The sequence below is a fragment of the Vulpes lagopus genome, chromosome X (genome assembly GCF_018345385.1).
Source record: "Vulpes lagopus strain Blue_001 chromosome X, ASM1834538v1, whole genome shotgun sequence".
NCBI classification, from domain to species: Eukaryota; Metazoa; Chordata; class Mammalia; order Carnivora; family Canidae; genus Vulpes; species Vulpes lagopus.
Window position 1 is genome coordinate 11,835,284 of NC_054848.1, and position 17,815 is coordinate 11,853,098.

The 17,815-nt window shown below is 39.4% G+C and overlaps 1 protein-coding gene across 3 annotated transcripts in view; it reads right to left on the reverse strand.

The window, feature by feature from the left end:
- Positions 1–17,163, reverse strand: part of ACE2 (angiotensin converting enzyme 2) — a 41,497-nt gene extending 24,334 nt beyond the window's left edge. Inside the window, exons 1-7 of one of the 3 annotated variants that reach the window (XM_041741855.1) lie at positions 16,984–17,163; positions 16,038–16,414; positions 9,675–9,833; positions 6,233–6,326; positions 5,423–5,566; positions 3,886–3,998; positions 872–977 (exon numbers count right to left, since the gene is read on the reverse strand). In XM_041741855.1, the coding sequence (XP_041597789.1) occupies positions 872–977; positions 3,886–3,998; positions 5,423–5,566; positions 6,233–6,326; positions 9,675–9,833; positions 16,038–16,220 (799 nt within the window). In that variant the 5' untranslated portion in view covers positions 16,221–16,414; positions 16,984–17,163. The remainder of the gene's footprint in view (positions 1–871; positions 978–3,885; positions 3,999–5,422; positions 5,567–6,232; positions 6,327–9,674; positions 9,834–16,037; positions 16,415–16,983) is intronic. The other 2 variants (XM_041741854.1, XM_041741856.1) reach the window with 2 other exon arrangements.
- Positions 17,164–17,815: the final 652 nt, after the last annotated feature.

A 17,815-nucleotide genomic window follows, 5' to 3' on the forward strand; every position in this document is an offset into this window, starting at 1 on the left:
GACATTGTAGAGAGTACTTCTATATTGCCTTAGAGTAAAAGTCTCTACAGGCCCTTTGTCCATATTCTCTCCTGCTGAGAGCTTTGGCTGTTGAGCAGAATTAGCTACCAGCAGCTTAGTTTGGTAGGAACGCTATGTATGCATGACATGAACTTTTCAAACACATATTTTATTTGACCTTAGCTTCTAAGGAGTGGTACAGAGGAAGGAAGGATGGCCACTATCTACAAGGGAATTAGATGATTCAGTAAAAGACCCTAGGTCTTTCATGGTCTACAAAGTCTCCGTGGCAGGATAGAAAGTTCTTGGAAGATTGAGTCTCCTCTTAAGCTAGGCATTTTTCTTCATAGCAAAAACTTCATTCATAACCCATATGATTCCAGTGAAAGTAATTGGTACAGTTTAGAATAAATTTATGAAGCTTTCACTCAAGCTATACCTTAATTCTAGAAAGCCTTTCTCTCACCCCTGACCACCCCCAGCCTACCAAGCACTAACAATATAATACTAAAATGCCAAGCTCCACTTCAAGAGCTTAGTTAATCAACTTAAATTGTAAACTTATTTTCCCAATTTCCACTCTCATTTGAACTCGGAGTTTTCTTTCTAGTTATCCTAAATAACTCCTTATCCTTTAGACTGTGGCCAACATAATAACCTTTTATGTGTAAAATAAAGTAATGCAATAAAGAACAATTTTAAATGGCTTTAATGTTGAAGAAAGTGCTTGCAAAATGTGATTTTGATAATGCTACTAACTTTATTCGCAAAAAATTCCAAAAGTTTTATGTTGGGCCTCCTTCCAAAAAACAATTTTATTGGTGGAAATAACAAAGAACAAAGTACACCGAGAGTTCCTGGAGTTTCTTACCAAGCAAATGGGCTGGGAGGCATCCAGTTGGGCTGATATAGGAAGGGTAGGTGTCCATCAACTTTGTCCTCACATAAGCATGAAGATGTTGATACAATGGCATAATCTGAAAAGCCCAGAAAGAAAATTTAAGACCAAGAGTAGCCTACTCCAATTTCCAATTCCCAACACTAAAAATAGGAACCTCTTTAGACAACTAGAATTTCCCTAAATTCTGATTTCTTTTTTCAAATATTCTGGAAAGTTTGAAAACATCTCTTCTTCCCAGATATTGATAATGACTAGCTTCATTGCATAAAGCATTAAACATACCTGGAGGAATACAGGTCCCAAAATGAAAGCTGATGCAAAAATATTCATTTTTAAGATGATACCTACTTCCTTTGTTTATAGATTGAAGTACCATTTACATCCCACAAAATTCACCCATTTTTAAATGTACAGTTTCATGAGTTTTAGTAAATTTATATGTTAGGCAACTTTCACTACCACCCAGTTTTAGAATATTTCCATTACCTAAAAACTTTTCTTGTGCCCATTTGCAGTCAAATCCAGTCCCACCCTCAGCTCCAGATCACTGAACTGCTTCCTGTCCCTATAGTTTTGTCTATTCTAGAAATTTCATGTAAATGAAATCATTAAGTACATGACCTTTGGTGTCTGGCTTCTTTCACTCAGCATAATTTTTAGGTTCATCCATGTTATTACATGTATCAGTCATTCATTCTTTTTATTACTGAGTAGTTTCATTGTATGAATACATCCAAGTTTGCTTCATTTAGTATCTCATGGATACAATTCACCAGTTAAAGGACAACTAGATTGTTCCCAGTTTGGGGCTATTATGAATGATACTTCTATAAACATTCATGTATGAGTCTTTGTATGGATCCATATTTTCATTTCTCTCATATAGATACCTAAGAGTGGAATACTTTAATCATATAATAAATGTATAACTTTTTAAGAAATGCCAAACCACTGTCCACAGCAGTTGTGCCATTTTGCATTTCTGTGTCTCTACAGTGTCTCAGCAATGTCTCCACACCCACACCAGCACCTGCTATGCCAATCTTTCATAACCATAACCATTCTGGCATGTGTGTGGTCTGTTTTTTAGATTATTTATTTATTTAAGAGAGACACAGAAAGAGAGCATGAGTTGGGGAAAGGACAGAAGGAGAGGAAGGAGGACAAGCAGAAACCTCACTGAGTGGGGAGCCCGATGCTTGATCCCAGGATCCCGAGATCATGACCTAAGCCAAAGTCAGATGCTTTACTGACTGAGCCACCCAGGTGCCCCTGTGTGGTGGTTTTTTTTTAAGATTTTATTTATTTAATCATGAGAGACACAGAGAGAGAGAGAGAAATGGGGGGCACAGGCACAGGCAGAGGGAGAAGCAGGCTCCATGCTATGAGCCCGACATGGGACTCAATCCCAGGTCTCCAGGATCACGCCCTGGGCTGAAAGCAGCACTAAACTGCTGAGCTACCTGGGCTGCCCTGTGTGGTGGTTTTTAATCATGGTCTTAATTTGCACTTTTTAAACAACTTTTTACTTGTTTATCTGCCATTTATATAACTTCTTTTTTTTTAATTAATTTTTATTGGTGTTCAATTTACCAACATACAGAAAAACACCCAGTGCTCATCCCGTCAAGTGTCCACCTCAGTGCCCGTCACCCCTTCCCCTCCAACACCCGCCCTCCTCCCCTTCCACCACCCCTAGTTCGTTTCCCCGAGTTAGGAGTCTTTATGTTCTGTCTCCCTTCCTGATATTTCCCAACATTTCTTCTCCCTTCCTTTATATTCCCTTTCACCATTATTCATATTCCCCAAATGAATGAGAACATACACTGTTTGTCCCTCTCCGATTGACTTATTTCACTCAGCATAATACCCTCCAGTTCCATCCACGTTGAAGCAAATGGTGGGTATTTGTCGTTTCTAATTGCTGAGTAATATTCCATTGTATACATAAACCACATCTTCTTTATCACTTCTTTGATGATGTACTCATTCAAATCTTTTGCCCATTTCTTTTCTGGGGAGTTGTTTCTCCAACTTTCTCTTTTTAATAAGAGATTTTATTCATTTATTTGAAAGAGAGCGAGTACACAAATGAGGGGAAGGGGCAGAAGGAGAGGAAGAAGCAGACTCTCTGATAAGCAGGGAGCCCAATTCACGACTTGATCTCAGGACCCTAGGATCATGACCTGAGCCAAAGGCAGATGCTTAATTGACTGAGCCACCTAGGTACCCCTCTCCAACTTCCATTTTTGATAGTTCTGTCTAACTAAGGCTATGACAGAGAGGTCTACATAAGTTTGAAGGAACAGGGGTAAGGGAGAGAGTGGGAGCCAAAATGAAGAAAGAAGGAGACATTGTGAAATGTCCATGGGATACTCTCCCTTCCTAAAAGACTTCCTTAGTCAAAGGTAGAGAAAGAATAGTATCAGTTGTCCTGAGGAAGGAAGCAAAGCCTACAGCTCTGCTAACAAAAACAGTGTGGGTCCCAAATATTTCACCAAGACTATTCCTTCTTATAATCTAAAAGACATTCCTCCCTGTAATCTTTCCTTCTTATAATCTTGCTATTGGCAGCAGTTCTGATCATCCATAGAGGTTGCCCTACTATTCTTTTTTTCTTAAAGATTTTATTTATTTATTCATGAGAGACTCAGAGAGAGAGAGAGAGAGAGAGATAGGCACAGGGAGAAGCAGGCTCCCTGCAGGGAACCCAATGGGGGACTTGATCCCAGGATCACGTGATCTCATGATCCTATGATTCCGGGATCACAGCCTGAGCCAAAGGCAGGTGCTCAACCACTGAGCCACCCAGGCGCCCCTGCCCTATTATTCTTTAAAATCTTTTCAAGCTCTAATATTCCATAACTCTGAGACCTGGGAATGGCTGACTAGTGTGTTAAGAACAAGCCCAAATGCCTTTGGTCATTGTCCCTTCTTCTCGTGCACTGCCCTACACCTGTCTCTGTGTACGGTTCCTTGGTTACCTGTGTGAAGGTATGTTCCACATCATCAATCAACTGGTTGCGGCTATAGTTATAGCCGTTTTCCCACTCCTCTTCATAATCTCCTCTCCAATAATCCCCATAGTCCTCATAATCTGTTTTTTAAAAGGAGAAGGAAGAGAAATTAAGGGAAAGAAAGAGATGAAGCACAGTATATATAAATTAACCTTGCTGGGAGGTTAAAAAAAATCCAAAGATGTGTCACATTTTTATTGCCCTTCTAAATAATAACTCAAAGGCATGAAATGAATAATAATACTAGCTAGTGTCTGTTAAGCACTTGCTCTCTGCCAGAAATTTTAATGCATTATCTCATCTAACATGCACAAAAGCTCTACAAGACTGACATTAGTAAAATCCCCACCATGCAGATTAGCATGATGTTCTTAGACGGTGAAATCATTTGTCCAGGGTCACACTACTGGTAAGAGGCAAAGGCACACTCTGAGTCTCCTAGCCCTGGGCCTGGCCTCTATTTTCTCCATACTTCAGTTTATATCTTTGGCTTTAAAACATGTGATTGGATTTGAGTTTTTAAATTCTCCTTTTGTTCAGGGCCTTATATTTTCAAATCTAACTCAACTCATCTTAGACCTTGCCATAGTGAGCCTCTGTTTGCAAATTATACGTCTGCACAGAACATCTCTGTGTGCTACATGTAGTATCTCAGCATCAGGAAACACGAGCTTGCGTTAGGATATTAGCCAATGAAGTTTGCAAATGTATTTTAATAATTTTTATTTTTATATGCACATTGGCAATGAATGATCAGGAGGAGGAGAGGAAGAACTCCTTGGACGGAAGGATATGGTGATAAGCTACAATCTCCAGCTTGCTCGTGGCTTGAGAATAGAAGTTTAAGTGGCAGGGAAAGACATTTAGAAACAACAGATGAAAAAAAAATTCTTCCTTACTCAACCCCAGGGTGCCGAGAATCACCAAAGCATAAAGTTACTCATAATGCCACAGCTCCAGCTCATTATTCGGGCAGGAGAATAAGTTAGGAGATATGGAAATTCCGCCCCATGTTAAAAGTCTTATGACCCCCACGATTTGAGTTATAATTACAACTGCAGAACATAATGGATTTCCAGCCTAAATTCATCTTTTTTTCTTTCTTTCTGGGACACCACCCTGACTTAAACACACAAATGACCTTTGAGAATAAACTGTGGCCAGATAGGAGTTTAGGGGAGAGACAGTGTCTCTGTCTTCCACCCTATCTGAGAAACAGAATCCCTACTCAATCCCCAGGTTGCCTTGGGAAGCTCCTGACACTTTCCCAGACAAGTGATTTGTTTGATGCTCTGTAATTGAGCTCTTTAAAGTCTAGAAAGTCAGTGCACCTTTCCTTATTCCCTAATACTTTCCTCTTTGAGACACATAACCTGAATTTGTTCAGCAGATGATCATTAATTTAGGGATGCCTCTCCTATCAAAGGGCAGCCTTGGTAATTCCTGAGAAATAGCCCACAGCCCCAGAGAGGGCTTCAGGACCTCTACCAACCAGTGAACTTACTGTTTGCTCTTGCCATCTCATTTTTCAGGGCCACATACTCTTCATATAATGGCCTCAGCTGCTTGCCGACCTCAGACCTCCAGCCTTCCCAGGCCCAGAGCCTCTCATTGTAGTCTTTGCTGTTTTCCATTATGTCATCCAAACCTGTCATTGCAAAGCACCCAATAGGAAATAAACATGCATTTGTAAAATTTTTATTCATAAACAATTGTGTGAGCTTTAAAGGATTACAAGTAAGGCTGGCAGACAACAAGGTCATAAGGTAATTAAATTAAATCTCATGATTTATTGATTTCTTCATCTTTGTTATAGTTTCAAAATATTTCTGCAAAGAAAATAAACCATTGAAATCATTTGGCAACTACCTTAATTAAAGTACTTGGAATGTGATATAATTTACCATGAAGTTTTGTTAAAAGTTAAAAGTTAATCTATGTGTTGAAACACCTATTTGGAATCTTATCATTGGATTACCCATTTGAAAGGCACAAAGTCAACATCTAGTTCCAATCTCAGTTTTAAAATTTAGAGTAAAAAAGGGCACCTGGGTGGCTCAGTCGGATAAGCATTAAGCATCGAACTCTTGATTTCGGCTCAGGTCATGATCTCAGGGTTGTGGGACTGAGCCCTGTGTAGGGCTCTGGGCTCAGTGTAGAGTCTGCTTGAGACTCTCTCTCTCCCTCTGCCCCAACCCCAGTGTGTGGGCACATGCTTGTGCTCTCTCTTTCAAGTAAGTAAATAAATAAAATCTTTAAAACTTAGAGTAAAAAAATTAAATTTCATAATCATTGCTCAAAATTAATAACCTACCTGGTTCAAGTAATAAGCACTCCTGAGGATTACTTGGGTTACAAGCTTTTCCAGTACTGTAGATAGTGCTCATTGAATTTAGGATTGTGTTCAACTGCAAATTAAACATAATAAATAACATTTAAGCTGGGATATCTGCTGTATAGAATGCTAAGGCAAAGATGTCCTTTTGACCGTGTGATTTTTTTATACCTCAAAATATAGCAGTTCACATCTTTGCCCAGTATCCTCCTCTATGTAGGGCAGGGATATCTCTATCCCTACCCCCATCAACTAGTGCAGAGCCTTAGAAACACGTAGTAAATATATGTGGAGTGGCTGAAATAAACAGATCTACCAAAATTCCAAGGATGTTGCTCAGGTACACATGCACAGAGAAATGTCTTCATTGTTTCATTTAACATTCTTTGAGTATACATTTACTGAACATCTACTATGTCCTACACTCTAACAACTCTGACATGAACAAGTCACTGGTCCTCAAGGACCCCACAGTCATGGGACACTGAGGCAGCCATGAAATCAATAATTACATAACCAATTGACAAGTGGTATAACTGTCATGAAAAAGTGATGTGGCAGTCTGGCAGAAAGTGGATAAATGAATAACTTGGAAATTCAGGAATAGCCTCAAAGAGGAGGGGGCATTAGCACTGTGTCTTGGAAGAGAAGTAGGAATTGGTCAAGTAGAAAAAGGAGATAGAAGGCAGAGCCTTAAAAAAAAAATGGATGGAGGTAGGGAAAGAGCAGGCATTTTCCAGAAGTGATGACACATTGAAGGAAACTGGCATAGTGATACTGACTTAGGGAAGCAGGGGACATAAGGATGGAAGGTCAGCAGGGGCCAGGTCATAAGGGCCCATTTGTGCCACACTAAAGAGCTTAAACTTTACCATGGAGGTAAAGGAGAGTAAAGGTAATAGAGTTAAGCAGTGCTACTCAAAGTGTGGTCTGTGGACCAGTACAAGAGAGTAAATGGTTTGTTTCTATTCTGTGTAAGTACAGGAATCAAGAGAATACATTTTTTATAGGGAATAAATTTTTATTAACTTTTTAAAACCGTTTGATATTTTCATGACATCTAGGCATGTGAGCAATGAAGTTAACCAAGTATTGATCTACAATGGATTTTGTAATAAGAGAAGAAAGGGAATAAGGAGGGAGAAAAGGAGGGAGGGAGGAGGGAAAGGAAGGGAAGAGAAGAGAAGGGAGGAAGGAAGAAAGGAAGGAAGGAAGGAACTGGTTATCTTTCACATTTGATTTAAGAAGCACTGGATGAAAGGCTATTTCCCTTCTCCTATTTCCCTCTTCCATTGTTCTTTCACTCTGCTACAAGAATCATTATCCTAAAACATGAAATAGATCCCATGCTTAGAACATCAACAAGATCTCACAGTCCAAAGGAATCAATCCAATTCCTTACCATGGCACAAAACTCCTCATGGTCTTTGTCTACCTGTTTTTTTCAATCTCCCCTCCTTCCTCTCCATTAAATTCATATATCCTTGAGTCCTCTCTCTCCCCAAACATTCCAAGCTTTTACACGCATTTCAGTGGTTTTCAACTTTGGCTCCACGTTAGAATTACCTAGGATCTTATAAAAAAAAAAATACAGGATCCAGGTTCCACTCAGGCTAGATCAGTCTGTCTAGAGACTCTACAAGATCAATGGGCAAGGTTTCACATGGTGTCTTTGTGAAAAAGATGGAGAAGTATGGAATGGATAAGATAAAGTGGATTATAACAAGTTAGATAATTGGATCCAAAGAATGTGGAATAACAAATATCAACTTGTAGGAAGATATGTGCCATATGGTTTTATCTTTGTCCTTATCATGATTTTTTTCTTTTTATAGATGGAGATTACAACACAGAGTTCCAGAAGAAAAGCAACTTAGAAAGAAGACTTTGATGTTAAATAGCCAAATATTTTAGATAAAAATATTTTAATAGGTTAGATCAGGGGTCTGTAAACTATGATCTGCAGACCAAATACCGTCTGCTGCCTGTTTTTGTAAAGTTTTATCAGAACACAGCCACACTCATTTGTTTATGTACTAGCTATGCTGATTTCCTGCTGCAACAGCAGAGTTGACTCATTGTGACAGACTATATGGCCCACTAAACCTAAAATATTTACTATCTTTCCTTTTACAGAAAAAAGTTTGCTGGCTCCCAAGCTAGAGAGATGGGACGAGAGATGTTATTTTAACAGGGAAAATACAGGCTTTCTTTAATTTGAACAAACTACATACTTAAGAGCAGAATTTTGAAAGCTATCATTTTAGAGCAACATTGGTAGAAGAGATTTAGAGACTTCATTGACAGTGATATTGTTATGAGCCAACATGGAATCTGACTATCAAAGAACCCAACTCAAGCAAACAAAATCCAAATATAGTCATAGACTGTCTTAATAGATGTAGAACACAGGATGCAGAACGTCATATTCTTGCTCACCTTCATGCAGACCAGAACCAACTCAGAGTGTGATGTTGACTTTGAGGTTACTGACAAAATGAAGACAGAAACTAGGACTGGTTAGAAAACTTGAAACCATTGTACAGAGGAAAATTGACAGAGCAAAGGATGTTTAGCCTAGATTTCTCTTTAAAAAAAGGACTCAACTAGTTTTTAAAAAGAGCTACCATAATTTATTTAAAAATTATTGTAGGAAAGAGCAATTTGGATCCAGAAGGCAGAACAAAGCAGAGGTAAAGCACTTAATGTTCAATGGAGGAAGCACCTCCATCAATTAGGGGGACCCACCTATGATATGGATGTCTTGGAAAGAGATGAACCCTCCCCCCACCTCTAAAGCAGTTTGAGCTGAGATTCTTAGCCATTTGTTAAAGATACTGCAGACAAGAGTCAAGAATGAAAGGGGGAAAGGACTGGACCACATACAGGACTTCTCAAGCTTGGTACTATTAACATTTTGGACCACATAACTCTTTGTCATTGGGGGCTGTCTTGTGCATTGTAGAATGTTTAGCAGCACCCCTGGCCTCTACCTATTAGGTCTAATAGCTGCCTTCCCCCAGTTATGACAACCAAAAATGTCTCCAGATATCATCAAATGTCCCTGGGGCAGAGGGCAAAATCACCCCCGGTGATCATAACTGACATAGACTAAGTATATTCTTCAGGCTGCCTGGTCCTACGAAGGTGACTTCTGTATACAGTATGCATATACAACACAGTGCCCAGACAGCACCAGTTTAACTTTGTGTCCTAACATAATTACCAGTGTCTTCTTTCACTTGCAAAAGGATTCCAGTTTGGATGACAAATTATGTGGTCACCCTACCTAGGCACAGAGCTCTTTCTAATGTCAGCAGCACTATATTTGCAGATAAAGGAAGCAGCCATGGGGATATTAATGTTTAATGTTTCCCAGATATTTCAGCTCCTGGGGGTCAGTGCTAGAATGTTCACATACTCGTTGGTTCTTGTCTGCTGAGAGCACTGATGATCCACTGTGCTGAAGGGCCCGCAATTGACGCTTGACTGTGGAATCCTGAATTTCTTCAAGTGGGTATGTTTTGGCAAGCTTGGACTGTTCTTCATAAAAGGCAGACCATTTGGCCCCAGCATTATTCTGAAATGACAAAAAATAAAGTTGAAGTCAGAATGGCACTGCTTGAACAGATAGAACAGAAGATACTGTCCAAAAAAACATCTGGTGGAATATATAATATTTCCTGAGTGGTTTAGTTCTCTACTTTGCTGAAGGTCAAGGCTTAGGTTATGAGTGATCAGGCCACTCTTGGTCACTCTCTCTTTCTGGCCCAGTGCCTAGTTTTCCCAAGGGTCCTATCCCCAGAACTGGAAATGAATTCTCACAGATAATTCACATTGTGGGGCCCCGGAATTTATGGCCTTAGTACTGTGACGTGGGTGAGTTAATTGGGGATTTGAGGATGAATGCTCTAAAGGGAGAGCCCAGTAAAGCTCGGAACAAACTTAATGGGAATATAGCCCCTCATGACAATGGGAACCATAAGAAATGAGAAACAGTTTGCAGTGAGCTCCATGGTGCCATGACTTACCAGGAATTCTGATCTTAAATTATGTTCCCCCAAAGAATGTTGCCCAGAATATGGCCATTTGGTAGCCATGGTGATTTTCTAACAGCAAAAGAAACCAACAAGCAGGTGATGATACTCACTTGCCCCCATCTTGAACATCAGTATAGGCAAGTGGACTTCTCTAGATTCTTCTAGTGCAGTCTTTTCTCAATGTACAAACTCATTTCCATTTATCAAAGATGAAGATGAACAATTACTTTGTACATTGTACTTTTCTAGACTATATTTAAAAGGTAGCATATGAGACAAGGAAGGATTCCATTCTTGAAGTCAGACACCTCTGACTAGCTGTGTGACTTTAGGCAATTTACTTACCTTCTCTGAGCCAGTAAAATGAGAGTAATAATAGGACTTACCTTAAAGGGTTGTTGTAAGGATGAGAACAATTAACAAATAATAAAATGTTTATATCAGTATCTGATACATCCTAAACATTCAAAAAAGGTAGCTATTTTATAATTTATAGAAAAAAGTTTTTTGTCCTTAAGTTGCTTAGGACAACTTATCAGACAGTTGAGATATGCATCATGAATGTTTCATTAATAAAATATAAGAGCAGGGATCCCTGGGTGGCGCAGCGGTTTGGCGCCTGCCTTTGGCCCAGGGCGCGATCCTGGAGACCCAGGATCAAATCCCACATCGGGCTCCCGGTGCATGGAGCCTGCTTCTCCCTCTGCCTGTGTCTCTGCCTCTCTCTCTCTCTGTGACTATCATAAATAAATAAAAATTAAAAAAAATATTTAAAAAAAATAAAATAAAATATAAGAGCATATGATAATGTCTAAACTTTGAGTGCCCAAGCAGTTTCTGCTATCGGAAAAGAAAGACTCATGCAGGCAAGTAGATTTGGCCCAGCCCTCATGCAGAAGACCTTAAAGTAGGTAGGAGTTGGATGGATGGAGAGTACTTTGCAGAATAATTTACTTCATTTGAACTTCCTAATCCCATGAGATAGAAAATCCTTCTGTCTCCATTATTCATAGGTGCATAAAGGGGCTGAGAGAAATAAATAGTGGTTATGCGAATCAAGTGACACCACCTGGATCCTGGATTCCACGGTAGACAAACTCTAAGATGGAGCCCATAATCTTTACCTCCAGGAGGTACACGTTTGTGTGATCACCTCCCCCTTGAGTGTGAGCAGGAGCCATGATTCACTTCTAACCAGTAGAATATACCAAAGGTGACAGGATGGACATATTTGTGTTATATAAGATTGTAATTTTCATCTTGCTAAAACTGTCTCCCTTGCTGACTTTGATGCAGCAAGATGCCGTGTTGTGAATGACTCTGTGGAAAGGGCCACATTTTGAGGAATTGAGGACATGGATTCATCCCCAGTCAAGCCTCAGACGAGACCACAGTGCTAGCCAGGACCTTGATTACAACTTTATAAGACTAAGAAATGGGAAAAAAAAGACTCAGAAATGGAAGATGCAGCTACACTATGCCTGGACTCCTGACCCACAGAAGCTGTGGGATTATAAATGTGTGTTATTTTAAGCTGCTAAACTTGTGATAATTTTTAACACAATAGATAACTAGTACCAATCCCAAAGGCAGGACTTCAGGCACAATTGCATTTTCCAGGCTAAGAAATTTCACTTTTATTCTTTGAATACTAGGGAATCACTTAGGGGCTCCAAGCATGCACATAACATGATGCAAATGGCATGTGGAAATGACAATGGATCAGGCAAGAGATGAAAATAGTGGCAGTAAAAATGGAAAATGATTTCTCTTTTTATTGAGCACATACAACCAACCCCTCAGGAACTACTTTTTCAATTAACCTTCACAAACAATCTTGTAGTTGTGATTGTCTCCGCTTCACAAATGAGGGAACTGAGGCACAGAGCAGGTAAGTAGCTTTCCCTAGGTCACACAGTGAGTAATTGAAAGAACCAGAGTGCTAACCCAGATATGTTTGCCTCCAAAGCTAATGCTCCAAACATTGATTATAGATGGTATTCAACACATTCTATTCTTCTCTGCAGCACACATGAGTGGGAAGTAGTGAGCTATGGAAAGAAGAGTTTGATCTATGGCACAGATTCATCTATGCAACCCACCACTCACCTCTAAGTCCCTATCCTTCTTCCCCCAATCCAGGATGTTCTACTGTCAAGCAAAATTTCTGGTAAAACTTTAATACCAAATTATAGGAATAATTTTATTCTCAATCTCCTCTTGAAACAACTCACAATCCCCAAAAGGGCCCAGTCATAGAACATTTTTAAAATTATACTGCATATAGGTACTTTGAAGATATCTGTCTTATTTTATCACTACCATACTCTAAGTGTTATACTTTAAATCCCCCCCCCTCCAATTACATGATGTTGCCTTGAATTTTGACCTCCTAGGGCATACTCATACTCCCCCTCCCCCTCCTCCTTCTTCTTCTTTCTTCTTCTTTTCTTCTTTCTTCTTCTTCTTCTTTTCTTCTTCTTCTTCTTCTCCTTCTCCTTCTCCTTCTCCTTCTCCTTCTCCTTCTCCTTCTCCTCCTTCTCCTTCTTCTTCTGAGGGCATACTCTTCCATCCCAAGCTATTCTTTTTTCCAGAGCTCTAGGGACCTGAACTAGTTTTTTGTTAATTTCTTGGCTTGATATTCCTGCATCATGCTAGTAGTGGAAGTTCAATTTCCATACCTATTAAATAACTAAAGGATGAAACCTGAGTCTGATCAAGTCTCTAGATCAGGACTCTGCCCACCATATGATTTTATAAATAAAGTTCTAATGGAACATAGTCACACTCATCTATGTATTGTCTATGGCTGCTTTCGTGCTTCAATGCCAAAGTTGAATAGAGGTTGTAGGGCCCACAACGCCTGAAATATTTACTATCTGGCCTTTACAGAAAAAGTGCTCTTCCCTCTGCCCTAGATCTATACATTCACAGTAAATGCAGGGGACAAAAGAGCATGGTCAGCAATATTTAGACGGCACAAATCAGCAAGTCCAGAAAATGGGAGTTTCTATAGCACCAAAAATTTAATTCTTTGGCCAATAAATTGCAAAAAATACAAAATAAAAAAGTGAGGGACTCCATAGATTAAAAGACAGCTAATGTACATCCTTCAAAATGATTAGGAAACGATATTGTTAGATCTTGATTCAAACAAAACAGCTGAAATTGAAAAAAGAAATATGAGGCGGTAGGGTGCATCTGAATGCTGACTAGATACTTGACAGTACTGGGGAGTTATTAATAACTCCAAAAACTTGTTATTGTTATTAATAACCCCCAAAACTTAAGTTTTTGGCATGGCACTATTATTAAGGTGGTTTTAAAAATACTTTGAGTGCTCCAAGGTAAAATATACACACAAAACTATATCATGTTTTGGATTTCCTTCAAAATAATCCAATAAATGTGGAGTTGTGTAGAAAAATAAAACAAGACTGGCCAAAGTGTTAATGATTTGTAAAGCTGGATGAAGGGTATGAGGAGATTCAATATACTCATCTCTCTTCTTTTACACACGTTTGAAATTTTTTGTGATAAAAAAATAAAGAAAAATCATACGACAGAGTACTCTTTGGCAACAAAAAGGAATGAAGTGATGCTACATGTTACAACACGTAAATTTAAATAAGCCAGTCACAAGAGACCACACATTGTATGTTTCCATTTATATGAAATGTTCAAAGCAGGCAAACCTCTGGAGACAGAAAGTAGATTAGTGGGTGCTAAGGGCCAGGGGCTGGGAGGAAGAATGATAACAGGCATGTGGCTTCTTTCTGGAGTGATGAAAATGTTCTAAAATTAGATGGTGCCGAAGGTGGTATATAAACCTTCTGTAATATACTAAAAAGGCTGTAAATATACTAAAAGCATTGAATTGTATACTTTAAGTTGGTGAATTTTATGGTGCATAAATTATATCTCAGTAAAGCTGTTGTTAAAGGCTCTCCATAGTCAAAGCAAAGAAAGACCTTCACCTTATTCCCCATGTCCTATAACTAAGTCTGAAACCCCATGAAACTGCTCCCAACCAAAGGAGTCAGCCAAAATTAACTTCATGCTCTTCTACCCAGGTACCCACCACCCGCCAAGGAAAAGCAGAGGCTCCTGACCACTGGACTGCCCTCCCGGCTAGTAGCTGGTGGCACCTGCTTCCCTTTTGCATCCTAATATTTTCTCTTTCCTTTAAAGGGTCCAGACTTTCTGCAGCTTGGCCACACTTTAGGATTCATGCCCTTTCCTCTCTGGCCTTGGCTCTAATCAACCACTGCAATTTAAAAGTAATAACACTTAATGATCCAGAGATGATTTCAATAAACATCACTACGTCTCATTCTTTAACATGCCTTCTCAGCAAAGGGCACTCCGCGGAACTGCTACATGTCTCTTTTGCAGTTATACCTTCCTCCCACACCCAGAGCAATAATACTGTGTCATTCTCCCATGCTCATAAGCTTCAAGCTCTGTTCTGGTGGCTTCGGGTATTAATTCGGGCTTCACAGCCACCCTACAAGGCAGGTATGAGTACAATGTTCTTTTTCACAGGTGAGATAATGAAGGTGCAGAGAGGCGAATTAACCAACTGAAGCTCACCCAGCTGGAAAGTGGTGGGGCCAGGATCTGAACCCGGCAGTCTGGCTCCAGAGCCCTGAGGGCATAAAGCTGGTATACTTTCACCCGCCCCTATGGGATCAGCCAGCTGAGAATGAAAACAAATAAACAGGACACCACAGGCACCTCCAACAGAGAGCAAATAAAAAGTGAGAGAAAAGCAACAAGAAAGAGATAAAGAGAGGTAAGACCAAAATATGAGATAAGAAACAAATGATCTCCCATGATGATACCGGGCTGTCAAAATCTCCAGGATTTCCCTGAGCTTTAGAAAAATGGAAAACCTTTTTTTGGGGAATTTCAAAGGAGGCAGTAGGTCTCAGATTTGATCTGTCCTGTGAGTAGCAGTAATTTAAACACACAGCCTACTAAGCATTTGAAAAAATAAGCTCCTGAATTACATTTTTGAAGGAATGTATTGCTATCCAAGTGTTGCAAAATCTTTTAAATAATGTTACTCAGCATCTAACACGAATATGTAAGGATACTGCTTTGAGATCTGTGAGAGAAGAAAGTCCTAAATCCTTGCACTTGTCAAAGCATCTTGCTTTCCCAGAGCATTCTGAGATTTGTCAGAACTGGTTTAATCACAGTTTTTCTGGTAGGGCTCTGGATGGATTCTGTGACCTTTGAAAGTCCCTCAGAGCTCCGTGACAATGAAGGAAGGAATTCCCAAATCCAGCCTCCAGACCCCTGGTTACTTTAATTACTAGCTAGCTTTTTCGCTAAGCCTCCAATTGCATTTTCCAGTTAATATATCATTTTAGAGAGTCTTTAGATATTCCTGTTGACACTGTAAGCTTGGGAAAATTATTAACTCAATAACTTATGGCATTTCCACGAAATGCTTTGAAACCCTGATTATGATGAGAATTATGGTGGCAACTTTACAAAGCATGTTCACTGGTTTCTAAGAATCTGGACCGAGACCAGTGAATTATTTTGTAACAGTTTCCAAATGAGCCCCAAGGTCAATTAAGTTTAGTCGTCTGGGACTCCAAAATCAGAAATACTAAGGCAAACATCCAACCTCACAACTCAGAGCATTTCTTTGATTTTCCTTTTCAGTTGTATGGATAGTAATCTAATCTTTAAGAAGCAACAAATACCCTTATGTAGCCATGAAAACTCACCATCTTTTGGACATTCTCGTCGGAAATATTGGTGTTATAATCCCAAGAAGCAAGTGAACTTTGATAAGACAGCTCTTCAGCTTCATAGTTAAACTTCTCCAAAAATGTGTTGACCAGATCCTCAGTGGATTGAGCAGCAGTTAGAGCAGCAAGGCTGAGAAGGAGCCAGGAAGAGCCTGACATCTTTCCCTATGCACCAAGATCCCATCCACTGAACAACTTTCCCTAGAGTAAAACCTCTTCATGAGTTTTTCTGTCTCATCAGCCTTTGAACTTGGGTTGGGCATTGAGCAGGAAAGATGAAAAAAAAAAAGAAGAAGAAGTAGTAGAAGAAGAAGAAACAGTAAACAATCTGCTGAACCAATATAAAGTTCATCCTGGAGAGGACAGATATATAAACAGATTTTTAGAATGATTTTTAAAGTAAATCAAATAAACAAATGTTATTCATTAATCCTAGAGAATCATAGCTCTCCTAGCATTTTATAGCCAGATCCGAACTTGCACATTTGGTTAATATGTTCCTAAAAAGCTGTTAAAGATACACTGAAGGTGTTATAATTTTACAGGGATTGAAGAAGCCTAGATTTAGGGATCATGGGGGTATTGTTGGTACTTATATGTTTTACAGACAATTCCATTAAAAGTCAGTTATCCCTCCTTTCTTTTTATTTTAAGCTCAAATTCACAGACAGTTTCTACTTGTGTAACATTTTCCCTTCTTAAACTACTTTGCCCTTGTCTTTATGGAATTCATTTTTTTCTGATAAATTTAAATTTCCATGGCCAGTTTTTAAAAGTATAAGACTACCCTCCACTCCACAGGTTAACTCACGTGATCTGGCTTGGGTAAACTTAAAACGGCTTACTTTCTACTTCTCAGATGCCATGTTGAACACTGGTTCTATGGCTGACTTCCCTGTGTGCCTCCGTCTCTTTCACTTACCTGTTCTAAACTCAGTCGAGGTCCCAGGGGAATAAAAATGACTCTGCATGGTATGAAATTCAAAGAATGTCCATGTCACGCTCTGGTCATCCAAAAGCATGGAATCATAGCAATGCAGAATTCAGAGAGACTTCAGTGGGTATCCTGTAGAGTCTCAAGAGCTGGATTAGTGTCCTCATTTCCAGGGTGCAGGTATATCAGAGATAAAAGAGAGGAGCCACTTTAAATGGCAGGGCTCATGGGCCAGCTTGACGGTGATTATGAAATCTTCACACAGGGAAAATATTTCTTCACCCAGAAAAACAAGTCTTCCAGGTCCAGGTGCAGTAACCAAGCCTTTCAAAAAAGTTTTCATGACTTTCCCTATTGCATGGTTGTTATATTAGTGTTACTATAGAACAGGAAAAAATAATTCTAAGTAACTGCCCAAAGTGCTTTGCATTATAATATCTCATTTAAGTAAATTTTTAAAGATTTATTTATTTATTTATTTATTTTTATATATTTTTTATTGGAGTTCAATTTGCCAACATATAGTATAACACCCAGTGCTCATCCTGTCAAGTAATATTTATTTATTTATTGGAGAGAGAAAGCGAGAGCGGGTGCACAAATAGGAGGAACGGGGTGAGGGGTGGGGAGAGAGAAGCTCATGCAGACTCTGTGCTGATTGTGGAACCCAATGCAGGTCTCAATCCCATGACCCTGAGATCATGACCTGCGCCAAAACTAAGAGTCAGACACTTAACCGGCTGTGCCACCCAGGCACCCCTAGAGGTAAATCTTTATTATAGATACTATATAGATTAAGAAACTGAGGCTCAGAGAACTT